General features: G+C 42.8%; 4 protein-coding genes across 9 annotated transcripts in view; 2 read left to right on the plus strand and 2 right to left on the minus strand.

Annotated features, from left to right (window-relative positions):
• Eip78c (Ecdysone-induced protein 78C) overlaps positions 1 to 14,113 on the minus strand; it is a 119,838-nt gene extending 105,725 nt beyond the window's left edge. Inside the window, exons 1-2 of one of the 4 annotated variants that reach the window (XM_076432370.1) lie at positions 13,790 to 14,113; positions 9,274 to 9,356 (exon numbers count right to left, since the gene is read on the minus strand). In XM_076432370.1, coding sequence (XP_076288485.1) covers positions 9,274 to 9,356; positions 13,790 to 13,881 — 175 coding nt within the window. In that variant the 5' untranslated portion in view covers positions 13,882 to 14,113. The other 3 variants (XM_076432367.1, XM_076432368.1, XM_076432369.1) reach the window with 3 other exon arrangements.
• Positions 14,114 to 15,029: 916 nt separating this feature from the next.
• On the minus strand, positions 15,030 to 17,138 carry Dhps (Deoxyhypusine synthase). Its single transcript, XM_076432373.1, has 8 exons — positions 16,909 to 17,138; positions 16,600 to 16,804; positions 16,251 to 16,525; positions 15,975 to 16,193; positions 15,711 to 15,903; positions 15,530 to 15,633; positions 15,342 to 15,467; positions 15,030 to 15,267 (listed from the first exon to the last, which is right to left on the minus strand). The coding sequence occupies exons 2-8, from the start codon at positions 16,712 to 16,714 to the stop codon at positions 15,169 to 15,171; spliced, it is 1,131 nt and encodes a 376-aa protein (XP_076288488.1). The 5' UTR covers positions 16,715 to 16,804; positions 16,909 to 17,138; the 3' UTR covers positions 15,030 to 15,168.
• A 137-nt stretch (positions 17,139 to 17,275) lies between these two features.
• LOC143212984 (protein regulator of cytokinesis 1-like) lies at positions 17,276 to 20,662 on the plus strand. 2 transcript variants are annotated; one of them, XM_076432365.1, is made up of 2 exons: positions 17,276 to 17,566; positions 17,816 to 20,662. In XM_076432365.1, exon 2 carries the CDS (start codon positions 17,860 to 17,862, stop codon positions 19,783 to 19,785), a length of 1,926 nt encoding a protein of 641 aa, XP_076288480.1. In that variant the 5' UTR covers positions 17,276 to 17,566; positions 17,816 to 17,859; the 3' UTR covers positions 19,786 to 20,662. The 2 variants fall into 2 exon arrangements, with proteins under 2 accessions (XP_076288480.1, XP_076288479.1); XM_076432364.1 differs by having other exon boundaries at positions 17,835 to 20,662.
• Mle (dosage compensation regulator mle) lies at positions 20,521 to 27,185 on the plus strand. 2 transcript variants are annotated; one of them, XM_076432362.1, is made up of 9 exons: positions 20,521 to 20,661; positions 21,004 to 21,499; positions 21,964 to 22,010; positions 22,087 to 22,328; positions 22,707 to 24,351; positions 24,559 to 24,926; positions 25,000 to 25,269; positions 25,345 to 25,590; positions 25,676 to 27,185. In XM_076432362.1, exons 1-9 carry the CDS (start codon positions 20,583 to 20,585, stop codon positions 26,054 to 26,056), a joined length of 3,774 nt encoding a protein of 1,257 aa, XP_076288477.1. In that variant the 5' UTR covers positions 20,521 to 20,582; the 3' UTR covers positions 26,057 to 27,185. The 2 variants fall into 2 exon arrangements, with proteins under 2 accessions (XP_076288477.1, XP_076288478.1); XM_076432363.1 differs by lacking the exons at positions 20,521 to 20,661; positions 21,004 to 21,499 and adding an exon at positions 21,594 to 21,851.
• Positions 27,186 to 27,631: the final 446 nt, after the last annotated feature.

Here is a 27,631-nt window from a genome sequence, read left to right on the forward strand (position 1 = left end):
CTCGTCCCTCCTTCCTCTTGGTCGCGAACCCCCTCCAACAAGCCTACCCCTCTCCGTCCCCCACCATTCTACAACCTCTCCTTCTCACCTGTGCGTTCTCTTTCGCGAGATTCTCTACCTGTCTTTCTCTGTTCCTACTCTCTTTCCCAGCCCCTCACCTCCTTCTTCTCTCTCTCTCTCTTTCTCTCGCGAGATGTATTTTTTTCGTTTCCCTCTCTCTTTCCCGGAGGTTCGTTACGCGGCGACTCGTAAGTCTAAAATATTTTGCGCGGCGGGCGCGCGTGCGAATCCGATCGACGATTTTCATAAATGCCGAGCGTAAGCACCGACGGAGACGTTATTACGAAATACATTGTGCCCGACGCGAAGTCTGACACAATCGCCGCGGAACCACGCTTTGAATTCCGAATGAGTAGCCACTGACGCGACCGGCCGTTGAATTCATTAAACATTTCAGGGCTGCCGGCGAAGCAGTGACATCAAGGTCCGCGACGACGCACGCACGGCGGCCTGGAAACTCGTTTTTCCACGCCGAAATCGAACTTCCCAAGGTCCACGGCGCCAGCAAATTTTTGCGCGACCGGTAACCAAAATATTCGTCATTTTTAATCGCGAAAAACGACTTTCTTCGATACTGGACCATGCAGACTCTTTTTCTTGGAAACTTCCCTTCGTTTTTCTCTTTCTGGTTTTTATTCATAGTTCCATGTCGCACTGCTACTTTCTGCTCGATTTAGATTTTGCGTCACTTCGGCATTGTTACGTGAACCGGGCAGCGCTCGGTTCGAAAATGAGAAGTTGGCGATCTGTTATGTAAAAGTTTTTCTCGCCGCGGAGTGATTTCGATGCTCCGATCGGTTGGTAATCGGCGAAATGAAAGTGGATGAAGTGAATCGTTGATGCTACACTCGCGATGTTATTTCTGTCCAGTGATTTTTCTCGAACGGAATTGCATGGGCTCGACCAATTTTGTAATAAATCGCGTAGTAAAAAGTTGTCGAAGTCCATATAATTTGTATACAAGTGTCGCCGAATTCTTTCGAGATTGTTGCGTTGGATGAGGAAAATGAAGCTTCATCAACTTTCGTTCCAACCGAGCACCTCTATCTCCCTTTACCCGTCGCGGCTATCGCAGATCGCGCCGATTTTTTCCGAAAACGAAATTGCCTGGCTCTGTTAATTGAAACAGCTCTCGAGGAAGTTCATTTCAACCGAACACACCGCATCGTATCGTGGCATTACGACTGGGTAGGTAGGCGTCTTAGCGAATAGTCTTTTCGACTCTGTCGGCTCGCGCGCGCTGGTCAAAAGGGTGAAATCACGCGAGCAATGATTCAAAGTCGGAGGGAGAGAGAGAGAGAGAGAGAAAGAGAGAGTATCACGTCGCAGGATATACATTACCGGCGGTATAATCCGCCGCGGATGATTTATAATTCGAGTGAATCATGATTTGGCACGAGGGAAAAACGGTAATCGGGAATTAGCATTTGCATCGGGACGGGCCGGGCCACGGCAGAGCCCCTTGCGGATCGCTCGCGAAATTACGCGGCTCGCGAAGCTACGCCACGGGCCGAATGGCGGTTTCGCGGCCCCGCAGACGGTCATTTGTCTCCTGCAACGCCTGCCCGGTTCCGCGTTCCATCCACGTCACAACTCAGTGCGTTCACCTTGCCGCGAGTTATCAAAATCGGATCCAACGCGATAGCCATCGCGCTCTAGCGATGGGACCGAACGCGAATACTCTCCCCTTTTTCTTTTTAAATTATGTGGCCACCCTTTAAACAGCAATAACTTCCTTCAAATTGGACCGATCTAGGATTTTCCCTTGAGATATTAGAAAGACTAGTCTTCCCATAATATTTGATATTTGTTTATCAACCCTCCTCAGCGGTTCTTAAAGAGTTCGGGTTCGAGAATATATAACTATAAAAGCTGTTGCGAAACGAGCGACGGAAGCAATCGCGTTGAACGTAGAAGGAAAAAATTTTTTAGGCTAGTTTCAGGTGATAAATCGGTCCGGCCGGTTCTTGATCAATCTAATCTCTCACGCATCTAATCGATTCGTTGCCGCGCTGTTAGAAAGTTGACTCGAGCTATTATTTCTAAAGCAAAACAGTTAATGTTTACTTGCAGTCGCGACTCATTGATTGACGCAACAGACATGATTTTTTGATCAGACAAGAATGATATCTTCGAGTAGATATATTAATTAATTCGCCGAGAACGATCTTTCTAAAAGAGACATTAATTTCAGTGTATTACTTCCTTTCTATGTTTATGAAAACTGGATAGATCACTTTGATCGATATTCGCGAGCGAGAAACCTGGTCCCATCGCTAGCCGACACGTATTCTTGGATCTCGATCGCGCCACGTGCTCGGGCCCGTTGAAAACTGGGCGAAATAAATTTATAGTTCCCCCTCCCCTGTTTTCCCTCATTTCGTTCTCGTTCTTGATCGTTCCGCGACCAAACGATTCGTCTTCTGGAAATTCCTTCGGCCGGAGATTTAAATATCTCGTCTTTTGTCGCCGCGCGATCGACGGAGCTTAATACTTCCTGGTGATTCTGCGTAATATACGTAGCCCGTTGCGCAACAGTTATATAAGGTGTTCAAGAATTCTGGATGAAAGCTCCGCGCGCGAGACTTGGTTAATCCATTCTAAAATTATTCGAGAACACACGGAACGTAATCGAACCCATTGATCCTGGCAACTTAAAATAACCATGCAAACAACAGCGAACTAAATCTGCTACTATTCCGCTGTGAAGGATCCAGGATTCTCTGGAACGAGTCGACGACTGTAATGCGCCGCAAATCCACGAACTACACAATAACAAATCGACGCGATCGATCGACAGATCGTTTCTCCTCTGTGTTGCTTGAGCGCGTGTCAACCTCCTCGTTTCGCCGGATAACCAAAAACACGGAGCACGACGGGGGCTTTAGCGAGTTCCTCGGGAAGAATAATTCGCGGCGCGGCGCATTGGCCGCGACTCTCGTTCAGGATAAAAGGAAGAGAGGCGACGAGTGAACGAGCGAGCCACGCTCGACGCGTTTTACCTGCACGGTTCGCCGCTGAAAACACGCCGGCATGGCATCCAGCCGGGCGGTGTTCTCGATGGCAGTTTTTAAACGGGCCGGGCTTAAGGATCGAGTCCTGGTCCTTCCAGGAGGACAACAGGAGGATGATGTGCCACACACCGGAGAGAATGACGAGGCCAGAAATCCGCGAAGCGTGACTGGGTTGTTCCCGGTTGGATCGTTGTTCACCACTAAACAGAATCCCTAGATCCTGGCGAGTCCACCGAAAACGACGAAACACGAACGGAACGATCGGAAAGGACACGAGAAATCGCGGTCGAATCGATGCACATCGGTCCCTGTGAGGTGTTCCACTTTGGATCACCTCGATCCGACACATTGAACGTCACTCCAGCTCTCCGTAACGATCCTATTCCATTCGGATCATTGTCCGTGCACGCGAGCAGAGTCGCGTGTGACGTCGAGCGAGGACGACGACACCGATGACGAGGACAGTAACACACGTCTCGATCGTCGTCACCGATCTGCTCCGCTCGTGTGATCACCGGGCAATCGCGGCCACTGCGATCGATGGGATCGCCGAGTGTGTCTCCGTGTACGTCGCGCCGACCGACCGCGGGATACAAAACAGAATCCACGGCAGACGTGTTGGGGAAACGCGAACGACGACGACGACGAAGACGTTGCGACGCGACGACGACGACGACGGTGACGACCGCGCGCGCGAATAATCTCGATAAACAAAGCGAACAGGGATGCTCGGGCCCGATCGGCGAAAGGGGATGGTACCGGGCAAATAGCCGCGAGCTGCCCTATTACGATCACGTGCGTTTGTCACGAGTCGCGGTGGTGTATACTCGCGAGCTGACTCGCTCGCTCTCGCGCGAGTGACGAGAGCGAGTTCTGTCTGTGTGTTTCTCGATGCTCGGTCTTCGTCCTTCTCCGAGACTATCTCCGTCTCTTTCTCTCTCTCTCTCTCTCTCTCTCTCTCTCTCTCTCTCTCTCTCTCTCTCTCTCTCTCTCTCTCTCTCTCTCTCTCTCTCTCTCCTCTCTCGCCCTGCGACTTTCCAACTCGTTCGTTCTATCGCCGTGTTCCTCTAGTTTCCTTCCACCCGATCCCTCTCTCTCTCTCACTTTCTTTCCCGCTCGCGATCCAACCGCGTTATCTGTCTCTATCCACCGTGTATAATGTCGTCCTTGTCGCGCGGCAGCATCACCGAGATAGAGAGAGAGAGAGAGAGGGCGAGAGCGGGATCGCGCGCGCGCGCGCGAGACCAGAGAGAGAGTCTTACCTGTGAGGTAAGTAAAACCGTCGTTCCGTCGTACGTGTTACGGCATTGCGCGACTCGCCCGACTCCGTAGCGCCCCACGCTCTTCCATTACGCGGGGTTCCGCGGACTGCCGTGCACCCGAGGTAGGGGAGAACAGCGGGATAGGGGGGAGGGAAAGAGGGAAAGAGAGCGAGAGAGCGCGCGAGAGGGTGAGCGAGTGAAAGGACGGACGAGGTGGTGGTGGGCACCAAGAGAAAGAAGAGGTGGTAACGATGGTAATGCAGCAACAGGGGTAAAGAGAGAAGGTTCGTGCACAGGGGAATGAGAGACAGGAAGAACAGACAGACCGACCGAGGAAAAAGAGCAAGCGCGCGCGAGAGAGAGAGAGAGAGAGAGAGAGAGGACGAAGAATTAAATGACTGGGTCGGAGGTAAGTTCTGGAGATGGTAGGGGCTGTGGTATCGAGGGGACTGAGGGGATGAGGCACGATAGCACGTAGGGGTGGAGAGGGGAGGCTGAAGTTGGAGGTGAGCCGTGTCGTTTGTACGGTCCGGTGGGGGTAGCGTGGACCATGGACACGCTGGGAGGGAGTCGAAGGAAGAGGGAGGAGGTGGAGGTGGTGGTGGTGGTGGTGGAGGAGGAGGAGGAGGAGGAGGAAGGTAGGGGGAGGGGGGAGTAGGAAACCATGAAGCCTGGGGTGGGGGACACGAGTGGACCAACTGGGTTCGCCAGCAACCCGTGGTTCATTGACCGAGAAGTGCCGGGAGAGCCGAACGGTCGGCCGTGTTCGACCCGCTGCTAAAACAGAATTTGTACCGGCACTTTATGCGTCTCATCTACGCGACTCTCGAGAGAGAGAAACGGACAGAGACGATGGAACGTGTCGACGCGATGGGAGAGGGGACACCGCGGGGACAACCGTGAACGCGAGAAAGAGACACGAAGAAGGAAACACCGGGGAAAATTTCGCGATGCACGGAAAGAGTTGAGAGGCGACCGAACGAGGGAGATGCATGTGCATGATTGCTCGTGCGGGATGGAACGGTTACATATGGAGGGTTGGAAGAATTTTGGTAGTGGAGGACGGGGGAGGGGAAGGGGGTGACGAAAACGCGAGGCGGCGAAGAGAACGGGTGGGTTACGATCGCGTTCGCAAATTCTGACGATTCAATTAGGCGAACTTGCGCGACGACAACGACGAGGAGGAGGAGGACGAGGTCCCATCGTCATTTCCTGGTATCTCGATTCGGTTTTAATCGTCGCGCGCGAGAGGAGACGCACACAGGGACACGGGGCGCAGTCGTTAGCCCGAACCGAGTAGTGCCAGCGCGGCGCGTCGTCGAACGTAATTACACCGGCGTAACGATTAAGCGAGTTAACGCCAAGTTCGTCGAGTTACGTTCGTTTCGTCGTTAACACCGTCGAGAGGACGGGTTTGATAGACTGGTGCGAGCACACTTCGATGATGCTACCAGGCTAGAGCGGGCATTGCAAGTATCGACGAGATAGATGACATTATCGTCTCCATTATCACGGTTTCCAACCGTAAGACAAAGATATCCACGTAGATCGGTACACGACCTCTTGTCGCCGGTTATACCGGCACGGAAGAGATCGCTGGTAGATCGATCGACGATAGACCATTAGATCGATGTTATCGCGAGCAAGGATCATAGTGGGAAGTCCCGGTGGTATCGACCCGAACGATCGAGTTCGGCTGATCGGTTCGATGACTTATCTCGTTCCAGCGAGGATCGTGCGTTTCCTGATCGAGACCGACCGGATCGGATCGAAGAAGATGGCCGACGAGGTGCGTTCACGGGAAAGGGATGAAGTCCCCGTGTAAGTAAGTCCTGTCGACTGCCGGTCACCACACGGCCGCACACTTGTCGGGAAAGGAGATGCGCAATCCGGTGTAATGAACCTGGGAAACCGGTTACATCCGCGCGTGTATATATACAGATCGGTTCGGCCTGTACTTACGTTACATTACGCGGACTCCGCTGGTAACCCGCAATCCAACGATCGGCCGCCGCAACGGACTGTCTACGAAAACCTCGGAGATGCTTGATGCTCGACAGAAAAGCTTTTCGATCGGTGTCGATTGGAATGACTGGTTTGAGCGGGTACCTAGACTCGCGGTGCCAATTTTGTGGATGCAAAGAAAAACGCAGCATGTCGTAATTTCAAAAAATTTCAGTTTACGCATTAATCGAGCTTCATAGATGCGGCCGCATCAGGCGGCATAAGCAGCGAAATACAATTTGAACCATTCAATAATTTCGAATCTTTACGCAAGATGACGCAAGAGAAAAAGTTCTTCGTGCAACAAAGAACTTAGGAGTTACTTGAAGTCGTCATGTTGCAAGATTCGCCCTGTACTTTAAAAATAAGAATAGTATTCGTACATTCTGTGCATTTTCTGTTTTACTCACAATCGAAGGTTATTTTAAAGAAAAAATATTTAAAGGGCTGCATTTCGAAGATTTGCATCATACTGAGAAAATCTACCGCACGGTCCTGACATTGACGCGTGTACCAGGAAGAAAGTCATGGAAACAAATTCGAAAGGCTCGAAAATATAATGCGATTTAACCGATGTCCCATGTGAAAGCATTAGTGACCAAAACTTTAAACGACAATATCTCAAAAGTGAAAGTACCACAGAAAAAACCGTAACTAAGTTTCGCGATGAAATTGACTCGCCCGAGTATGATGTTGAACGTATCCTGGTATCGTAGGGGTTGCTTCGAGATTCTACCTCCCATTTACGCGATAAGGACGCGTATAATCGCGGCCGATGTTGGTTCAACCCTTATCCGAATTATCAACAAGACCGGTTCGATTTTACATTGGGATCAGATTGCTCCAAGCTAGTACAGCTGTTTGATTACGCACACAGTGGAGACTGCGACTAATTAATTCTTCCCAAGTGTTACAGTTTTATTCGCCGTATTTCGAATCAGAGGACTCATACACTGAAACAGAACCCAGCCTTGTATTTACACATTTGTTGCTTCGAATTGGCCGAGCAGCATGCCACAGTTCGAATAATTTACCTCACCAAGAAACAGGGGAAGGAGGAGGAGATCTGACGAGTGTTACGAAATTCCGAGCATCTATCTCCTCGCTCTCTGGCTACATTCATTCCCTGAATAACAGGGTAACCGTTGAAAAAATAATAGCTAAGCAGCGCATCCGGCACGGTCGCTAAATTCGCTTTATTCATATTCAATTACGCCACCTACATTTGCGTACCGAAATAAATTCGCTCCACAAACCCGTCGCGCAAGCAAAGGGAAACAACAATCCGTGGGGAGCGGGGTGGGGAGGTAAAAATCCATTGTGAGCACGACGTCGCATTTCCCGCGAGATCGAAACAAATCAATTTCGAATGAATCGATCCGCTACACCGAGAAACGTAGCTCTCGCCGAGAAAAACGAGAGCCCTCGTTTTTTTCAATTCGATTCGCGTTCGTCCGAAATCGCTAATTTTCGAAAAATCAGACCCGGCGCGCGGAAGCAGAGGGAAACAACAATTCGAGGTGAGGTAAAAATCCGTTGTAAGCACGACGTCGGATTTCCCGCGAGATCGAAACAAATCGATTTCAAATGAACCGTCCGTGATCATAGCCCTCTGTTTCCAATTAGATCGCGTTCGCCCGGAACCGCTAACTTTCGAAAACCGTCTGGGCCGGGACCGCGCGGATCCGTTCAAGGGACACAAACCCGTCGCGGAAGCAAAGGTAAACCAGGAATCGCTAATTTTCGAAAACTGTCCGGTGCGGGACCGCGCGGATCCCTTGAATGGACGACGTCTCATTGTCGAGTAGAAAAGGTTGGATACTCGAGGCGGCGTTAAAGGCGGTCTTCGGGGAGGAAGAAATGTTGGGATTCAATTACCGGCGAGGGGGTGAAACGACGGAGAACGGAACTTCCGGTCGCCGGGATCTTCCGGCTCGGCGTAAACCGTTCCGGCATAAAAGGAAGGGTAAAGAAAGGGGCGATAGGAGGGTCGCGTGGGTTGGGAAAGGAAGCTCACAGGGGAACGGTACACGTTCCGCGGGTGTAGAGGGGGACAGGAGGGGGGGGGGGGGTGGAATGGAACGAGGGGGTTCGGGGTTTAGCGCGAGAAGTAGCAGAGCTAGGATAGCAGAAGGGGAAAGGTAAGAGGGGGTCGGGGGAGGTTGAAGAAAACACATAATAGGGTGGGGCGCTTTGCTGCCGCTTTTGAATCGATCCAACACCGGCTACAGCTGGGGTCTCATCCCACTGGGTTTTGGTCAGCGGTTCTCATTCTCCTCAACCCCGATTTTACCTCCACCCACTTTGCGACCAAGAGCGGCGGCATCTTCATTCATCGTCCCGAGAAAGATTATCGCGGATGTACGCGTGTGTATAGAGGAACGGAACGCGACTGCGATTGGATTTAGACTAACGCCAGCTTTAACACTGTCGAGAGACCGAAACCACCGCCCCCCCCCTCCCGAGGGCTAAACTGGGTCGGGGGTCGGGTCTTGTACCGAGCAATGTACGTGTCACACACGGATGAGCGAGCTTTGAGGACACTTGTTAGCCCGCCCGGCGAAAATACACACGGCCGATTATTAATTCGTTATCGTTCACTGTAGAGATCAGAGTCGCGTGTTATAATCTGACGCGTTATTAGCGCTTTCTGCCGATAGCTGTTGGCAGTCGCAACAAAAGCTGACTGCAGCAATCACCACCTAATTCGCTGATCTGGAGTGTCATTCCAGCCTGCCGATAAGCTGCGATTAAACTTTCAGCGTGAACTGGTAACCACGCCTAATTTGACTGGGCCTTTTTTGAGTAATATGATAAGGACAATTGTGCGATAAGCAACGTCTCGTTCTCGCTGTTCATTCGGCAAGGTCAGCGTAGTCGCGAGCTTAAATTGGACCAGGGACCCGGCGAGATCATTTATAATAAAGACTCACCGTTGTTGTTGCGCAGGATAGAACCAGGACTCGTTGCCTCGAGAGGGCTGCTGGGTTCTTCCGTGCTCGGCTCCCTCTTCACGCTGAAATGGAAACATCTATTATGTATTCAATCGAAGGGGGAGGAACGGGTGGCGGGATGGGCGGCGTAACGGCGGCAAAGGGGGGCGGAGGAGAAGGTGGAAGAGAAGAGTGGAAATCAGCCGAAAGTAGTCCAAGATCGACACGAACCGAGTCCTCGACCCAGGGTCGTGCAGTCCTCCGAATCATTTTGTTCGCGGATGCGTCCTTATCGTGTGCGGCTCTGTTTGAGCGTAGGGGAGATCCTTTGACTGCGGCCCTGGCTCGAACCAAGCAATCAGGGTTGACCCAGTTTTGAGTTCAATTTGCACCGAGAAAGCGCATTTGGCTGAAACCGGCCGAAATGGGAAATAGACGGGGTGGGGGAGGAAAAAAATCGAAGATTAATTGGTTCGGGTCTAATCGCTCGCACTCGGGGCATAAAGCGACGCACTGTCGCACGAACGGCCATCCCGGACGGAAAAAATAATAATGATCAATCTCATTCTTATCTTGGACCTTGAAATCAAATTCGTAAAAATGTTCAGCGTCGTTGATGTTTACACCGTGTCGAAACTGTTCCCACCCTATATAAACAACGGAACAATACGGATCGATATATTGAAACAAGTTTCCTAAGTGCCAGCGCTGGCCATGATTTTAACGGCAACACTGAAATATAATTCGTCCAACAACGTCACGGAGATTACAGCAACTCGCCAGTGATAATCGGAGACTTTGAAAAAGATGGTGACTTTTTCAAGATTGGACCAAACGACTTGAAAATCATTTTTCTGTAGTACACTGATCGATCCAACTTCTCGACAAAATCCAAGTTGTATGGTCGGTCTGAGAAGAGTGATCGTCTTTTTAAAAATGTCCAAATATTACGGTAACTCACTGCACGTTATTCTGATCACACTGTAGCACCACGCGAACGTACACAATCTTTTGATTCTAGCGTGTGTTCGTATAGCTCTTTAGAATGCGGGTTAAGGTCGAGAGCTCGTAGTAGCCAAACCGTGTTTTCCAGCCACCCTCCCTTTTTCTGCTAATTCGTGAGCGCTCTACACTCCGAACACGTGCTGATATTAAAATTGTAAAAGTACGGAACTTCTCCGAGTGTTGTGCACTGGTTACCACAGATTATTCGTTTCCAATAAAAGTAGCGCGGACAATCATCTTGTATCGTTGTTTACGAGTTCAAATTTTCAAGTTCATTGACAGATTACTTCGATCGATAAATCAATTTCGATAAAAATACCGTCTTGCCCGACGTTACCGTTAGAAATCGGACATTTCGTATGCAACAACCTAATGATCGCAAGACGGCCGGGAGTCGTCGGATCGGAAAATTCTTCGCGCAAATATTTTCCTCGGGTGTTTGAGGTTCCTTCTCAAAGGCGATCGAAGGTCCATCAATAACCGATAGATCCGAGAGGATGGGACACGGATCGACACCTTCGGCATCTGGAGGGGAACTCACTCCCTCTATGAATAGATATCCTATTTCGGAAACCGAAGTACGTATTATCGAGCGGCAAACTTTGTACCGCGACGATGACCGAGACAATCGGTCCATCGCGATCGCGTTCGATAACAATCATTTGGAATAATATACTATTTTAAATAATTGTCAATTCGTCGTTTAATTCTTAATTCGATTACACCGTTCTTACATAAAATTCTCTGATCCAGTTCCGAGCCAACGTCTTTTTCCAGTCTAACAATAAATCTGGCGCAAACTCCAGATAAATCTTGCGATGGCGACGGCGACGAGCTAGCAACGGTTATCTTAGTTCATGCTAATAAAGCATAATAGAGAACCGTAATGAGCGATTGCTACACTGTTCAAGAGAATGTGCGAGGACAAAGAATCTTCCGCAATACAGCTGTGCCGAAAAAATAAGCGCGTAGAAAGGAAAAGAAATCGGCAACGTCGTAAACGCGCTCGTCTTCCGCGGCGCTGCGCTGGAAAAGAATTTCATTCGAAATCGTACAGCGAACAAACCGAGATGACACTAGAAGATAACTAAACCAATGTAGATCGATCAAATTGAGATTGAAGTGCAATTTCAACGCGTTTAAAATGAGCTATCGACTTTCGTTTCGGTACAGCTACATTACAGAACGATGAAAGGAAGGAACGCGTGACTTTTATACCGAAACCCACTTATTCAATCCCGCCTTCGTGCCCCGCACAATGTATTCAATGAAATTTCTTTATTCGCGCACCGTAAACCATGAATGGGGCTCAGACTTTTCCGTTTGACAACAAGTTCGCGCGAGAACAATAAACAAAATCGGATTATCCGCGCCGAAGAAACTACAGGCTGTCCTAAGAATGTTGTACTTGAAAGAGGTGGTTCTCCAGGTGATTTGAAAAAGTTTTTTCCTTTGCGAGAATGTTCTCCGCGGCTTCGTTCAGGAGTTATTCACGAAACTCGCGGACCAATCAGAGCGCGGCTACGACGGGCCCCGCTGAGAGCGACGTTGGCATTGGTCGAGCCGGGGTCCGTCCCAGCTGTCTGTGTTTTTCGTCGATAACTCCTTAACAAAGCCGCCGAGAACATTTTCGCAAAGGGAAAAGTTACTTCAGATGACTTCAGGAATCAAGGAAGTTGAAAATTTTTGGGACACCGTGTATACTCGTTGTCGGATTACATAAATTATCAGTTAACGCGCACGGTTGTTTTCATCCTGATCTGTGCCTTGTTACAACTATTATGATTAAACTACGGATCTTGATGCGTTCACAGCAAATTTGAGTAGATGAAATTGGAAATTGTTGAAGATGTTTCTCCTCTATTCAAATCATTAAGGGAAGAAATAACATTCAATTTAGTTTCTGTTCCTTGCAATCGATGCAGACAATTTTTATTTTGCATAAATATCCGCAGTCTAATTATTATCAATGAAATTATCGATTAATCTCGTGACGAAACCGTGTGCCGACAGAAAGTGAACGATTCTACGGGAACACGAATCTTACGCGAACATTATTAAATTCCCAACAGTGACAACGGAGTTAACACGTGTTTTAATCGAAAATAATCATTCGTTTCGAAAGAAATCAATCAGCAGGCCTTGGTAGCATTACGTTTCACCACTTGTATTTTTAACCCGACTGAATAAAAAGCAAGGTTGGAACGCTGGGGCGAGACGCGATGCTCTTAAAGTTTGCATTATTAAATGACATCCGTACAATTGCATTCAGTGTTGGAAACACGAGCACTGTACGAACAAACCTCCTTAGAGTATCTATTCTTAGGGGACGCTATGTTGTTGAAAGAGTATACTAGAAAAATCAAAATCAAAATTTCTCTACGGTACACGTAATTATTTCCTTTCAAAAATGTCGCAATTCCGGGATATACTTCAACCGTAGACCATGTACAGGGTGTCCCAATATTGTTGTACTTGATAGTGATGATTCCTGAGGTGATTTGAAAAAGCTTTTTCCTTTGCGAAAATCTTCTCCGCGGCTTCGTTTTCGAGTTATTAACGAAAAGACACGGACCAATCGGATCACGGTTGACGCCCACTCCGCGACAAGTCTTCTGTAGCCGCGTTCTGATTGGTCCACGTTAATAACTCGCTAACGAAACCGCCGAGAACATTTTCGCAAAAGAGAAAGTGATTGTAAATGATCTCTTTTTCAAGGAAGTACGACATTTTTGGACGCAGTGAAACCAAGATAACGGGAAAAAGTGGCCACAACTGACGTCACAGGATAATTAAAAAGGAAATTTCAAAAGAGAGTGCAGCCAAACTTTAATCCTCATACTTTATGGTATGAAACTGTAAACATATATCTAAATTCAATATAATGAATTTCGTTACTTCCATAACCTATTATTCAGGTGAAATTATTTATTATTATATTTGAGCAATGTCATTGCAATAAAAGATTATTCGATTTAAACCCCAAATAAAAATGAACTTTTTAAACGATCATTCGTTGTCCTATTTCAAAGGAAATACATGAATATTCAAACTCGATTTTCACGAAAATCAAAGTGTCAAGCAAAAAAAGAAAGATGTTACTTCTGTTTTCCAACCTGTTTGTACATAAAGGATCACCGCCCGGCTGCTGGTACCATGATTTCGAACAAGAGCAAGCGCAAGAAAGAAAATCTTGAATTAAAACAAATTGCGAATAAAATCTCGTTTAGACTTACGACCATTTTTCTCGCGGATTAGTATGAGTATGTCCCACTTTCAAAAAATATACACTTCCTGTAGATCTGCCCGCTCTCCAACCAAATATTGTAAACATTATCGAATACATTTAGGAACGCTCGCGTAAGAGAGCAGCATTCGATAGAAGAGCACTCACTCTCACTTGCGGTACAACAACTGTTGAACGATTCTTACTAGGTTTATTCCAACGTAACGTCATCGGGATTCAAATTGAGCGCCCTGTAACCGTCATCGTGAGATTTCTGATCCTTACCTGATGAAAGTCGAGTCTGCTGAAGGACTGGAGGGTCTTGGTGAGGAACTCGCGGTGGAGGCGGTATTGGTTTCCTCCACGTCCATCATCATTCATACCGACGATGACGGATCGGTTCGAACGTTAAAAGTAACGAAGAATTATTTGAACAACGAGAATGAGAACGGGAGGAATGGCGAGTGGAGGTCCGTTGATTTGTCTGGCCCGCCGGCCCTCACGACGACCAATTCCACGGGGACAGAAACCATAAAGTATGGGGAATCTTGACAAAAGGGGTTGGGGGTTGATTTCGTGCGCCCGTCCACGAGCGCGGACTAACGGAAAACAACTGACAGCCGACCTTACCCCCACCATTCACAACCATCGTGAGGCGCCTGGAAACCTGCGCCGCCGACACCTGCCGCACAACAAAATTGCCATGGCGCAGGCGCTGCGCTGTCAAATCGCCACTAGAACCGCAACCGTTCGAACACCACGCGATTAATCAAATACTAGGGTAAACGTACCTATCACTGCGGCTGTACGTTTTACTGCGGTCTCTCTTCCCAATGAGATCGACGTGAAAATAAATATTTTACCCTGAATCAATTTTTGTACAATTCGATGAGAACGTACGCTCCCTTATTCAAATTTCTTATTCAATCTCTTTCCTCCAACATTTATTCAAATAGTATATGTACATATTTAATTTTGCATTCAAATATTATCGTATAGTAGCTACATCTAATCGAAATAAAACAATCAAATCAAGCTGGAAGCTTGTACTCTTTAATTATCATTTTGTTGAAGATAAGCATGTATTCTCGTTGGCGAGACAAACAAAATTGTCGACCATCCTCATATTTTTATAATCTCAAGATTTGAAAAAAACTTCCTTCTATCTAGATCACCAAAGGACTGTTGTTCGCATGATTGTATGTACATTGTTTTTTTATTTTAGAAGTTAGATACCTATTTCGATACAATAAAAATACAAAAAGAAACTTCTCCTGCCTTTCTAATAAAAAAATCAAGCCCTCAGCATTACGTACATCAGAAAGCGAAGAAGGGGCCCATTACTGCGGCAGTAAAATTACTAGCAGCGTCCCTAATACTGCGGTGTGAATTGCAACTACGATGAGAATCGAGCTTCAGTTCAGTTTTACGTTTCAGGTTAGGTACCTATTCGATTCTAGATAAAGAGTATTATGGATAAAACAAGAAGATGTGGCAAAAATTCAATCGAAAATTAATGAAAAAAAGGAAGAAGAATTGAGAACGACAAAGGAGAAAGGAGGAAACTTCGAAATGCTCTGTTGTTTTCCCCTTCTACAACGCAACAGGAAATTAAAGAAATAACTCTTTTGTTACGAGTTACACGTTTCTATTTCTTTTTTTTCTTAAACATCTGACACAGTCTTTTCTTTTGTGGAATGATAATGTCGAGCGAATGTTTCGCCTACAAGTAACGGAAAGACCAGCGTTGCTTCTCCGCAAATCTAGAGTATTGATAGTAGTAATTGGATGTTTAATATACTTGAAAAATTTCATTTCAATGAAAGCGTACACTTACTTTTACTGGTTTCGCGTCAACTCGAATTTTTCCCCATGAAACAGCTTCGTCCGGACGAGCACCGCTATCGCTTCCATCAAACTCTGACGATGTATTTAGAAATACAGCATAGTCAGCACCATTCCTCTAAAATCAAATTTATTTTCAACCGACTGATTATAATCTTTTTATTTTGATTTTCGTATTACCATTAAATTCGCGTTAGAAATATGATGTTTTACAACGCCGCCGCCTATAATAATCATTCCACTCTTGACTGCCTTCATAGCCATTGTGTTTAGTCGTCTTAAATCTGAAATAGAATTATAAAGATGTAACATATCTTCTTTCTCGGCTAGAGTATAAGAAAAATCAAATTTCGTATAATACCTGATAATATATCTATCACTAAGCCTGGATTTCTGAAAGAATGAAAGTACATCATATCGCCAAGGCTTCCATCTGTTAGAGCTGGACTAAAAACAGGAATTTTATTTTTTGCAGCCCAATAATAAATCGAAGCTTCGTTGTTAATTTCTTCTCCCAATCTGGCTATCACTTTGGACGGTGTCCAAAGGGTACCCTAGAAATGAAATTATAAATTAAGCAATGTCAACGAAATAGATAACTGCCTTCTTACTTTTAAATATGTACTTTCTCTTTTTGTTCGGTTAGCATTGCATCTAATTTAGGCGTGACCCAGTCCTCGAACAAACAATAATTATCATTAGGAACTAATAAATTCCCTATTCTATTAATACCACGTTCTCTAAGATGTTTCCCATCTAAGTTAAAATCTCCGATGTATGTCGGTGCCAAACATTTGATTAAATCTTCTTCTACACCACCCGCTGTAGTAACAATGCAGTCGACCTGTAAGATAGAAAACATTTTAAACTGTAAACTACCATTTTCGATATATATACTGACCATTTTATGTTGTACAAGAAACCTTATAGTATCTCGAATTCCACAAGAAGCCATATTAGATGTGTACCCTAAAAATATAGTACATGAAGACTTTCTTCTTATAAATTCGTCATCTTCTAAATTATCGATTTCCTCATCTTTAAGAGGAATATTTCGAGCGTTTATCATTCGCTGAATTTCGTCCACTGCTAATCCAAAATTCCTTGCTTGAAATCCCGAAGTTTTATACGATTGAAGTAAAGCATGATAGTCGATTCCTTTATTCCAATCGTAGCCTAGAAAAAGAACAATTATTTTCAAAACTCTTGGCTTTCAGTTAGTTTATTATTACATATAAACAAATAGAAACCTTTTACTGTAGGTGTTCCTACTGGAAGTTCGGAACTATGAACTAAAACAGCATTCCTTACAATTTCCGGAATATCATCCTGTGAATTTTCGTTGACACCATTCATTTTTAGCATAATCTTATTTGAACTCTTCTTAAATTCTTTATGTCGCACTGTAAGTACATGCGGTACGGTTCCACACACAGTGTTTACAAACAGGATAACCTAAAATGTAAATCTTCGGTTTATTACTGTTTGAGATAGTGATAAAGTACACATTGTTAAGAATAATTATAATAGGTAACTATTACGTTGTTTACTACACGCACATTGTATAATTATAGCATATTCCTGCGTATATTATAGCGGTACGACTCGACTGTATAATTGTGTAGCGATTTCATGAATGAAAACAGAGTATGAAATTTATGAAGTATGTTGTGAAAATTAGTTTTTCATGTAGCGATGGAAATGGTACATTTTACATTTACTTTATACAAATTAAGTGCCCTGTGTAACATTCGATTCTTCAGAAAATCGATTCTTTGGGTGAGAAGATCGATCTTTTGAATCGATTCTTTGCCGAAGAATCGGTATGAAAGAATCGACCTTTTCACCATCCAATAGCGTTCGATTTTTTGTAAAGAATCAATTGAAAGAATTGATACTCTTGTTGTATCTCTACTCTTTGTTTGCAATTTCATTATTATATATTATTTTACATGTTCAATTATATGATCTTGCGGAGGACGCCTTAAAAAAGTTCTGCGGCATGATTGGCTATCAGCAATCAACCAATCCGAGTAACGCAATCTCATGAGTTATTCGCGGTGACCGTAGCAGTAGAATATCCCCACTCTTTGACCGCAGTGACGTTGTAGTCGAATATGAATTCAAAAGAACAACGGCAGCTTTGCGTGTACTGCTTCCTCTGACAACGGTTAATTGTGGTTTTTTAAAGCTTATTGTGTATACGTTTTCTACATCGTAAGTATAGAAATAAAGGTCGATTTATGCTATCCGCACAAACACGGAACGATTCTGTTTCGATATAATACTTCTCTTGTATTCTTTCATTCCTGATATGCATCCTTGCTGATGCGATATGATACGGTACGTATGTAAACCTGTTCAATTGGACCATGTTCCCCCTGGTCGACGGTAAACAAATAAATTCCGTGTCCGTGCGAACCGTATAAATCGACCTCAAGCGTATTTTCATATAAATTGTTTCAGTTAATTATATTGTTTTTAGTGGAACGTGTAAAAGAAACATAATCATGGCTGATTTATCAGAACCGATAATACAAAAGTCTGTAGAAAACCTTCGGAGTACATTTTGTGTGTTACGCACAATATGGGAAAGCATAGGATTTGAAGAGGAAGCACGTAACATATACTACGAACAAGCATCGAATCATATAAACGATTTATTGCAGGATATGGTTCAGGAAGCCCAGCAGAAGAAGGATGCATTGCTAAGTAATGTTAAAGAACTAATGGAACAACTTTCTATATTGACTAAAGAATTGGGAGGAAACATACTAGCCGATGGATATGAGAATTTACCATTGCAGAAAGTAGAACAAGTGCTGCGCACTGACTTACAGAGGCTACAGCTCTGCAAAGAGAAAAGGCTAACACTTCTGAAAGAATTACGTGCAAGAGAACAAAGTCTTTGCAAAATGCTAGACACTCAACCAATTAGAATGGAGGGAAAGTTACCTACCGAAGAAGAACTTAGTAGTTTCAAACTGTACCTGGAAACACAAGAGTCTGAAAAGAATCGTTTACAATCTAATTTTAAAGAAATGCGTAGAGGAATAATAAAAATGATGGATGAATTAGGCATTTCTCCATCTACGAATTTCGAACATTTAGTTTATAACAATGATGGAAACTTTGTATTCAGCAGTAATAATATGACTAAATTGAAGAAATACAAGGAAGAGCTTAAACATCAAATGGAGAAAGCGAAAGAATACATAGAAAATATTAAGAAGGAATTAATTGATCTATGGAAGTCTATCGACGAACCTGAACGAATTTGTCAGTCGTTCCTTAATAGTTATGTAGGATACAGTATGGCAACTATAAACGCGTTAGAAGCAGAATTGGAGAGGTGTAAAGAGAAGCGAAAACAAAATATTGGGCAATGTATATCGCAAGTGAGATCCGAATTGGTAAAATTATGGGATCTATGTAAATTTGGGGAAGCGCAGAAGGCTAAATTTAAATATTTTCACTGTCAAACGTATACAGAAGATTTGCTCTCTTTACATGAGTTCGAAGTGAAGAGGCTCCGAGACTTTTACGCAGCAAATAAATCTGTATTCGAACTGTTGGAAGAAAGAAAGAATTTATGGTTGAAGATGAAAGAACTGATGCAACCAACGAATGATCCGGACCGTTTTTACAATCGGGGTGGTCAATTATTGTTGGAGGAAAAGGAGCGTAGGATAATCCAGAAAAAGTTACCGAAAATCGAAGAACGATTGCAAAATTTAATAAAAGAATACGAAAGCATAAATGGAGAAGCGTTCACAGTTAACGGCACGTCGGTAGAGGAATTGTTAAAGGAATCCTGGGAAAATCTAAATGAAGAAAAAGAGACAATAAAGAAAGCTAGAAAAGAAGCTAAGGATAAGTCGGTCAAGAAGGGGGTTTTAAGTTCAACGAAAAAAACGCCTACTCTATTGGTTTCTCATCGACGAACGCCGACTAATGTGTTAAAGAGGAAACTAATGTTTAGTCCTTCTCCAAATACTTCGACGAAACGTCGGAGTTTGAGCTTGAAAAATAGCACATCAAACCAGAAGAAAAGTGGAAGAATTCCTCAAATTGTCGTGTCCTCTGAAAGCAAGATTCTTAAAGGTTCTAAGAGGAACAAGGAAAATTTCACAAAAGAAACTTCGGTATCTCAAAGCTCGGATGGAGGAGATACAACTTACAATCAATTTAAAGAACATATAGAACAGAGGAGAGAGTTACGGAGTTCATTGTTAAATGCAACAGTTAAAGGAAAAGCTAAAACACCGATACGAACGCCTGTCAAACCGCTGAGGAAACGCATACCCATTCCATTAACACCTACTGCAACAACCCCTAAATTATCTCATTCCCAACTGCACAAATCACCTCGTAGTCCTAGACTCGTACAATCTTCGAAGCTAGCTGCAGTACCAGATCTGCCTATAATCTTTTGAAGTAACATTGAGATGAAAAGTATTAATTCTGATAAAATCGAACAGTTTTAGTTAACACAGTCATTTCAAGAAATACTATTATTCCGAAGGCATTATTTTCCTAATGAATTCAAAATATAACAGCCTAAATTAATTAAAATATACATTAGCCTTCGTTGATAGAGTATGTCTGTATTAATTGAAACTGTTAGGTCTCTTAGTTAATTATAATATGTATAGTATACTAGCGTTTATCTTTAGCTGTTTTAATATTTAATTAAGATTTATTACACGAACGTTCTTGAAGATGTGTTCCAACATTACCTATTACTTCTGTAATGTATAGGTTCGTTATTAATTAGTACTAACAATGATAATAAGTTCTAACGAAACGTACGTTGTATATATAAGTGCACGATTTCGTTATGTACAGCATTATAATACACTATTTCATATATGATATGATTATTTTATATATTTAACTTAATATGTCGTTTTATATATATACAATGGATGTAAAATAAATCTGTGAAATTTACAACTTGGTTTGTGTGTAGTAGAATCCGTGTAAATACTTAATATAAATATATATGTTTGTGTGCGCATACAAGCGCAAAGAGGAATCAATGGTGGTGGAATTGCGTACTAATAAAATTCGTACTTCCGGTTCCGGTGGACGCCATATGCAAGAAGCACAGTTGTTTGTACATGTTTGTATCAGTAGGATTGATTGGCTGGTATTTAGGTTATACGTGCTGATTTTGCTGATTAAAACACAACGTTTTGCAGTATTTTAATCTCGCTATCGAAATCTCGAAATGGGTGATATAAAATCATTTTTTCACCAGTGGTGCGCGAAAAACAGCAAAGAGCCAATATTCGACGTGAGACCAACAGGTATTTGTATTTCTTCATTGTAGATTTATATTTATGTATTGGGTTAGCAAGAAAGTAATTACGGTATTTCAAGGTGAAATAGAACCCAATTATTTTATTCAAGCAATAAACTTTAATATATTTTATATTTTCCATTTTGTTCGATGATCTTTTGCCATCTTTCTGGTAGCTTCACAATTCCGCGTTCATAAAACTTCTGGTCCTAATCGGTGAAAAACTCTGATTCAAGTGCGATTTCAGGTCATGATCATTTTATCTTAAAATACCGAAATTACTTTCTTGCCAACCCAATAATACGATGTACATATTTGTGCATTTAATTAACTTTTTGTAATTATTCAGGACCAAAACATCGACAAAGATTTTTGTGCGAATTACGGGTATCCGGATTTGATTATGTGGGTGCAGGAAATTCGACTAACAAGAAAGATGCTCAGGGCAACGCAGCCAGAGATTATGTTAATTATTTAGTTCGTACAGGACACGTGAATGATAATGATGTTCCAAAGGATGCGGGTACTACGCAACCACGAGATAACATACCCGTTAATCCAGAGCCTTACGGACCGTCGAAATCGGTGTTTCAAGACGGGATGGGACCGAACGATATCGGTCAAGCATACAGAGCTTATAACGAACATGGTCAAGGCAATTATACTTATATGGATAGAATAGCAGATCAGAAAAAGGTTGAAGATGCTGAAGACGTTGATGTAAATTCTGGAATACACGGGAATTGGACTATAGAGAATGCTAAATCAAAGCTTCATCAGTTTATGCAATCTAACAAACTAAACTGTGATTACAAATATACCCCACTTGGCCCAGATCATACGAGGTATGGGTTGTTTCAATGTAGCTGTTTATTTTTGCACTGGATCGGATTTATCACTGCTAGAAACGTGACGTTACCAGTCTGATCGTATTAAGACTATTTCCAACGAAAAAACTGAAGCAATCGCATGAGTGATTTTTCTACCATTTGAAATTGATCAAGACCATTCTGGAGTACACATATTTAATTGTCTTCGATGCTGGTACAAGAGAAAAGAATCGCTTTCTCTTGTGCACAGATAAAGATAATGTTTAACCAAAACTTTTATTGAAATCATTCAGTAACGGTTTTGGTGCGATTGATCATACGAACTTATTACAATGTGCTCCAATGTGGTCTTGGATATTTTCGAATGGTAAGTTTGAATTTATGTTATCATTCTTGTTTAAACAGTTTACTATAATCAAACGCGAATATATATGTATATATGAAATAATTAATAATAAAACTGTGCATTTGTTTCTTAGGAGTTTCATGGCAGAAATGACGTTTTACGTGAAACAACTCGGGAGAAGTATGTTTGTTACATTGAAATATTTCTTAGGATTTATCGTAATTATCACAACAAATATTAATATGCACAATTTTAGATGTAACCGGTCGCGAAACTGGTTCCAATAAGCAAACAGCTTCCAAAAGTTGTGCTCTGTCTCTTGTACGACAATTATATCACCTTGGCGTGATCGAAGCGTTTAGCGGTACTCTAAAGAAAAATAAAGACGCGGAACAAATAAAACCGTATCCAGTGAAAATTTCACCAGAAGTGGAAAGTCAGATTCATGATGTCTTGGAGAGCTTAAACGTGAAGCCTGTTTCGGTGGAATTGTATCAGGTATTTTTCTATTTCTAATATTAAGTTTAATATTAAATGTTAAGCTGAGAGTTATTATTGCTCTATCATTGAGGGAGTAGTCTCGTTTCCAGGACTGCAAGGGTGTGGGATTAAGTCAAAAGCGCCAGATAAAAGATCAATCTAGGCTGCGATTGCCTCCTAATTTTCTATTTATACTGTCGCAGCTTTATGCTTCCGAATAATGCAAAGTACGACTCGTAAACGTAAAAGTAGGACTTTTGAGGGCGATTGATCTTTTATCTAGCGCTGTTTGCTACTGAAAAACCCTTTGCATTATCGAGAAATGAGAAGGCGCATCCCGCACCCTTGCAATCCTGAAGATTGTCCCCTTAATATCTGTACGAATTGATTCTACAGCACGAAGCCGTGAAGCGAGAAGAAGGCGGTCAATCTATGCCGGCTGTATCTTTAGTGACTAATCAAGTACTGGACGATTTTATTTCTTCTGTACCGCAACCTGCTGGAGTAGTGAGCTGGTCTCCGCCGCAGCAGAATTGGAATCCTTGGACTGGTTGTAACTTAGACGAAGGGCCGTTAGCTACGATGACTTTAGAACAGCTATCGGACGATTTGCTACACGAACAGCGTGAAAGACTCCAGCAAGACGACAATTTACAAAAGAGCATCAAGGACAGATCTTCGTTACCCGTTTACACGATGAAAAACGAGATAATGAACGCTATTCATGAAAATCCGATAATCATTATTCGTGGTAACACAGGATGCGGTAAAACGACGCAAGTGTGTCAGTTTATTTTGGACGATTATATTGCATCGGGCCAAGGTGCGTTTTGCAGTGTTGCAATTACACAGCCTCGGAGGATATCCGCAGTGTCTGTAGCCGATCGAGTTGCTATAGAAAGATGCGAAAGCTTAGGACAATCTATCGGATATTCCGTACGATTTGAATCTTGCCTACCACGACCTTATGGTAGTATAATGTTCTGCACCGTTGGTGTACTGTTGAGGAAGCTGGAAGGCGGATTGAGAGGCGTGTCGCACGTTATAGTCGACGAAATCCACGAACGGGATGTCAATTCGGATTTCATTATGGTCGTTCTTCGCGACATGATTCACATGTACCCGGATCTGCGAATTATCCTAATGTCTGCCACGATCGACACTACTTTGTTCAGTAATTATTTCAATAATTGTCCGGTGATCGAAATACCAGGCAGAGCCCATCCTGTTCAACAATACTTCTTAGAAGATTGTGTACAATTAACGAATTTCGTACCGCCAATGGACACGAAAAAACGTAAAAATCGAGACTCGGACGATTTACCCACGGACGGGGAACCAGACGAGAATTTGAATAAAGTAGTGGGTAACGATTACTCCATACAAACGAGAAACGCTATGGCACAGCTTAGCGAGAAGGAAATAAGCTTCGAGCTTATAGAAGCTCTGTTGAAGTACGTCAAAGAGCAAGGTATTCCTGGCGCCGTGTTAATCTTTTTACCTGGCTGGAATTTAATATTCGCATTAATGAAACACCTGCAGCAACATCCTGTCTACGGAGGCTCGGGTTACGTAATTATACCGTTGCATTCTCAACTACCCAGAGAAGACCAACGAAAAGTATTTGATCCAGTGTCGCAGGGGATTACAAAGATTATTCTAGCCACAAATATCGCTGAAACGTCGATTACTATTAACGATGTAGTCTACGTGATAGATTCCTGCAAAGCTAAAATGAAGCTGTTCACCTCTCATAATAATATGACGAATTACGCCACAGTTTGGGCCAGTAAAACAAATTTGGAACAGCGAAAGGGACGAGCAGGTCGTGTGAGACCTGGATTCTGTTTCCATTTATGCTCCCGAGCACGTTTCAATAAAATGGATGAACATATGACGCCAGAAATGTTTAGGACGCCTCTACATGAGTTAGCGTTAAGTATTAAATTGCTACGATTAGGTAGTATCGGAAAGTTCTTGTCGAAAGCGATCGAACCTCCACCGATAGATGCTGTGATCGAAGCGGAGGTCATATTGCGTGGTACGTTTCGTGTTTTAAAAAATTTTCGCAAACTGAATCTGTCCCTCGGTGTCGAATAAAAGCTTCGCAGCTTCGGGCAAATTTATCTACGAATAGCAGAACAGTATAATTTATTTTATAGAACTGTGTCGAATATGAATTCGAGGGACGGATGAGTGTTAAAACTGTAAAATAACTTCTTCGTATAAAATAAGTTCTTCGTTTTAGAGATGAAATGTTTGGACGAAAACGACGAGCTGACTCCGCTCGGTAAAATACTGGCTCGTTTGCCCATAGAACCGCGTTTAGGGAAAATGATGATTCTGGGATGTATTTTCCGCGTGGGTGACGCTCTGTCTACAATGGCAGCAAACAGTACAACGTTTCCGGAAGTGTACAACATGGGTCCCGACACTAAACGATTGACTACTCAACAGAAATGGTTCGCCGGTGCAAGATACAGCGACCACGTGGCGATGTTACATGCATTCCAAGCTTGGGAAGAAGCTAGAGCAGGTGGAGAGTATGCGGAGCAAGCATTCTGTGATTCGAAAAATTTGAGTATGCCTACGTTGAGGGTCACGTGGGAAGCTAAGGTAGCTTTTAATGTTTGTTGTATACTTGTAAATTTACTTCTAACATAACACATGTAACATGTTTCCTTTGCAGAATCAGTTGCAAGCACTTTTACAAAGTGCTGGTTTCCCGGAGGAAACTCTGTGTCCTACACCGTTAAATTATCAAGCCGGGGCCGATGTGCGCCTCGACACCGTCACAGCTTTATTATGCATGGGTCTTTACCCGAACGTTTGCTATCATAAAGAGAAAAGGAAGGTTCTGACTACCGAATCTAAAGCAGCTTTGATCCATAAGACATCGGTAAACTGCAGTAATTTCGAGCAAAACTTTCCATTCCCATTCTTCGTGTTCGGTGAGAAGGTAAAACAAGATTTTCATTTAGATCGATGTAGGAATTATACTTGGACGTTAACGTTCATTCCATTTCTGCCGTAGATTCGTACAAGAGCAGTCTCTTGTAAACAGTTGAGTATGGTATCTCCGATTCACTTGTTACTATTTGGTTCCCGAAAAGTCGAATACGTCGACGGCGTAGTGAAACTGGATAATTGGATTAATTTGGATATGAATCCAAATCATGCGGCTGCGATAGTCGCTTTACGTCCTGCGTTGGAAAGTCTCGTTGTGAAAGCTGCGAAAGAACCGGAGACTATTTTAGAATTAACTTCTAACGAAGACAAAGTATTATTTAATTACGATATATCTAAGACTAAGTTTATAATTTCGAACTATCGCGAATTAATGAATGTTTCATTGTATTTTACAGGTGCTCGGTTTGATGAAGACATTATGCGGAATGAATACGTGCCGTTTCGAGCTGGATCAGATTACGGGTGGAGGTTTTCAATCGCGGAGGCCGCCGAGGGGGCATTCGACTGGTTTTTGTCCAGACGGAAATCCTCCGAAAATGATGCGGGGGAGAGGTAATTTTCGTGGAGTCCCTCGCTTTGGCAATGGAGGCGGTGGTAATTTCAGCAATGAAGGTGGCTACGGCAATGGCGGCGGCGGTGGTGGAGCTTTCCCGAGAAATAGTAATTTCGGCGGTTTTCGCGGTGGTGCGAATAGAGGTTTCGGGACCTATAATTCGCGAGGAAGAGATATCGGAAACTGGGGCGGAAGAGGAGGTGGTTTCCGCGGTCGTTATTAACGACGGGTTTGACTAACCCTTTGTTTAAGACTAGTAAAAATGGACTGTAACGTGTAATCGATGTATTACGTATAAATGTATATTATTTTTCGATTAGGAATCCAGTAGTTACTCCAGTAGCGCTTTTGCTTTTGATATCTGGACGAAACTGCGAGAACCGTTAGGATATGCTTTTAAGAAGAGATTTCTCTTGACAGTGAGCTTGAGCTCTATCGACTTGAATATGTCAAAGTTGAATTAGCTCATTTATATCCACTTTGATTGTATAGTGTACATACGGTGAACCACGAAAGTATTTGAACGCACTTTAAAACAGTATAACTTTTTTATGAGACCAAACGACCAGATTTTGAAAAAATTGCAATTAATAAGAATTACATTTGAAAATAAAAGAGGCACCATTTATAACTTTGTTATTAGACCCTGTAATGAAAATTTAGAATATGCGTTTTGTAGATGTCTGTTAGTTATACACTTGATGAAAAATACAACACGCATTGAAAGATGTAAGAATCTATGGATTTTAAGCACATAAACTGACCAAAATTATAATTTTCACCACATTTAACCACTTGTAGCTCTTGGATATGTTAATCGATTTTGATGAAATTTTAAGTATGTGTATAGCTAACATAGATCTACGAAACACATATTTTGAAGTTTCAGTAAGAGCCCAAATAAAAAAGGTTTGAAAAAAGGTTTTTTTTTATTTTTGCATGCAACCTGGTAAATTGTAATTTTTGGAAAATCTTTTTTGCAGATGATTTAGTAAACCAATGTTTCTAATTGTTTACAAAACATCAGATCGTTTGGTACAATTATAAAAAAGTTATACTGTTTTAAAGCGCGTTCAAATACTTTCATGGTTCACTGTACATGGACGTACTACAATCGAATTAATCTCTATTAAGTAGATACGTTACGTATTCTACTTTGCAGTTTTTTTACAGTTATTGTCTGTAAATTAAGTAAATAAAATTATAAGATCGACCGAGTGAATACTGTCATACGCTAATATAAATTTATGCTTTACTGCATCTACACCTTTGAAATCACATTTTTCAAGTAAACTATGAATTGTATTACTCCTATAAGTAATAGTATAAATAAAGATTTACATATTATAAAATGGTTTTCTTATCGTGCGTCGAATACGCGTGATTACTAATGTTCAATAATGTGTCTACTCGATGAGCAATGCGATAAGATAAATGATTGCATATGTATAAGGGTCAAGTTAAAGTGTGCCATGCAGATTAGGAATCTACTAAAAGAGATAAGGCGCAGTTCTGTGATTATCCAATAGATCCACGGAAATGTGTGGCGACGTCGATCTCAGAATTGTTTACATTATTAAATATGTTGGTATCTAATCAATTACTAAACATTTAAGTATTGTATGAGGTATTACATCAATTTTATATTCATACAAAGAAAAAAATCAATATAGAATGGAATTATTCTAGATCGGAAGAAATGTTTAATTTCCGACTTGAAATAGCTACGAGTGCAAAGTGTTAATTATTCACTCGTTTATTCGTCGTTTCATCAACGAATTGCTTTTGCAACGAAGCA

This window comes from Lasioglossum baleicum, chromosome 10 (assembly GCF_051020765.1).
Source record: "Lasioglossum baleicum chromosome 10, iyLasBale1, whole genome shotgun sequence".
NCBI classification, from domain to species: Eukaryota; Metazoa; Arthropoda; class Insecta; order Hymenoptera; family Halictidae; genus Lasioglossum; species Lasioglossum baleicum.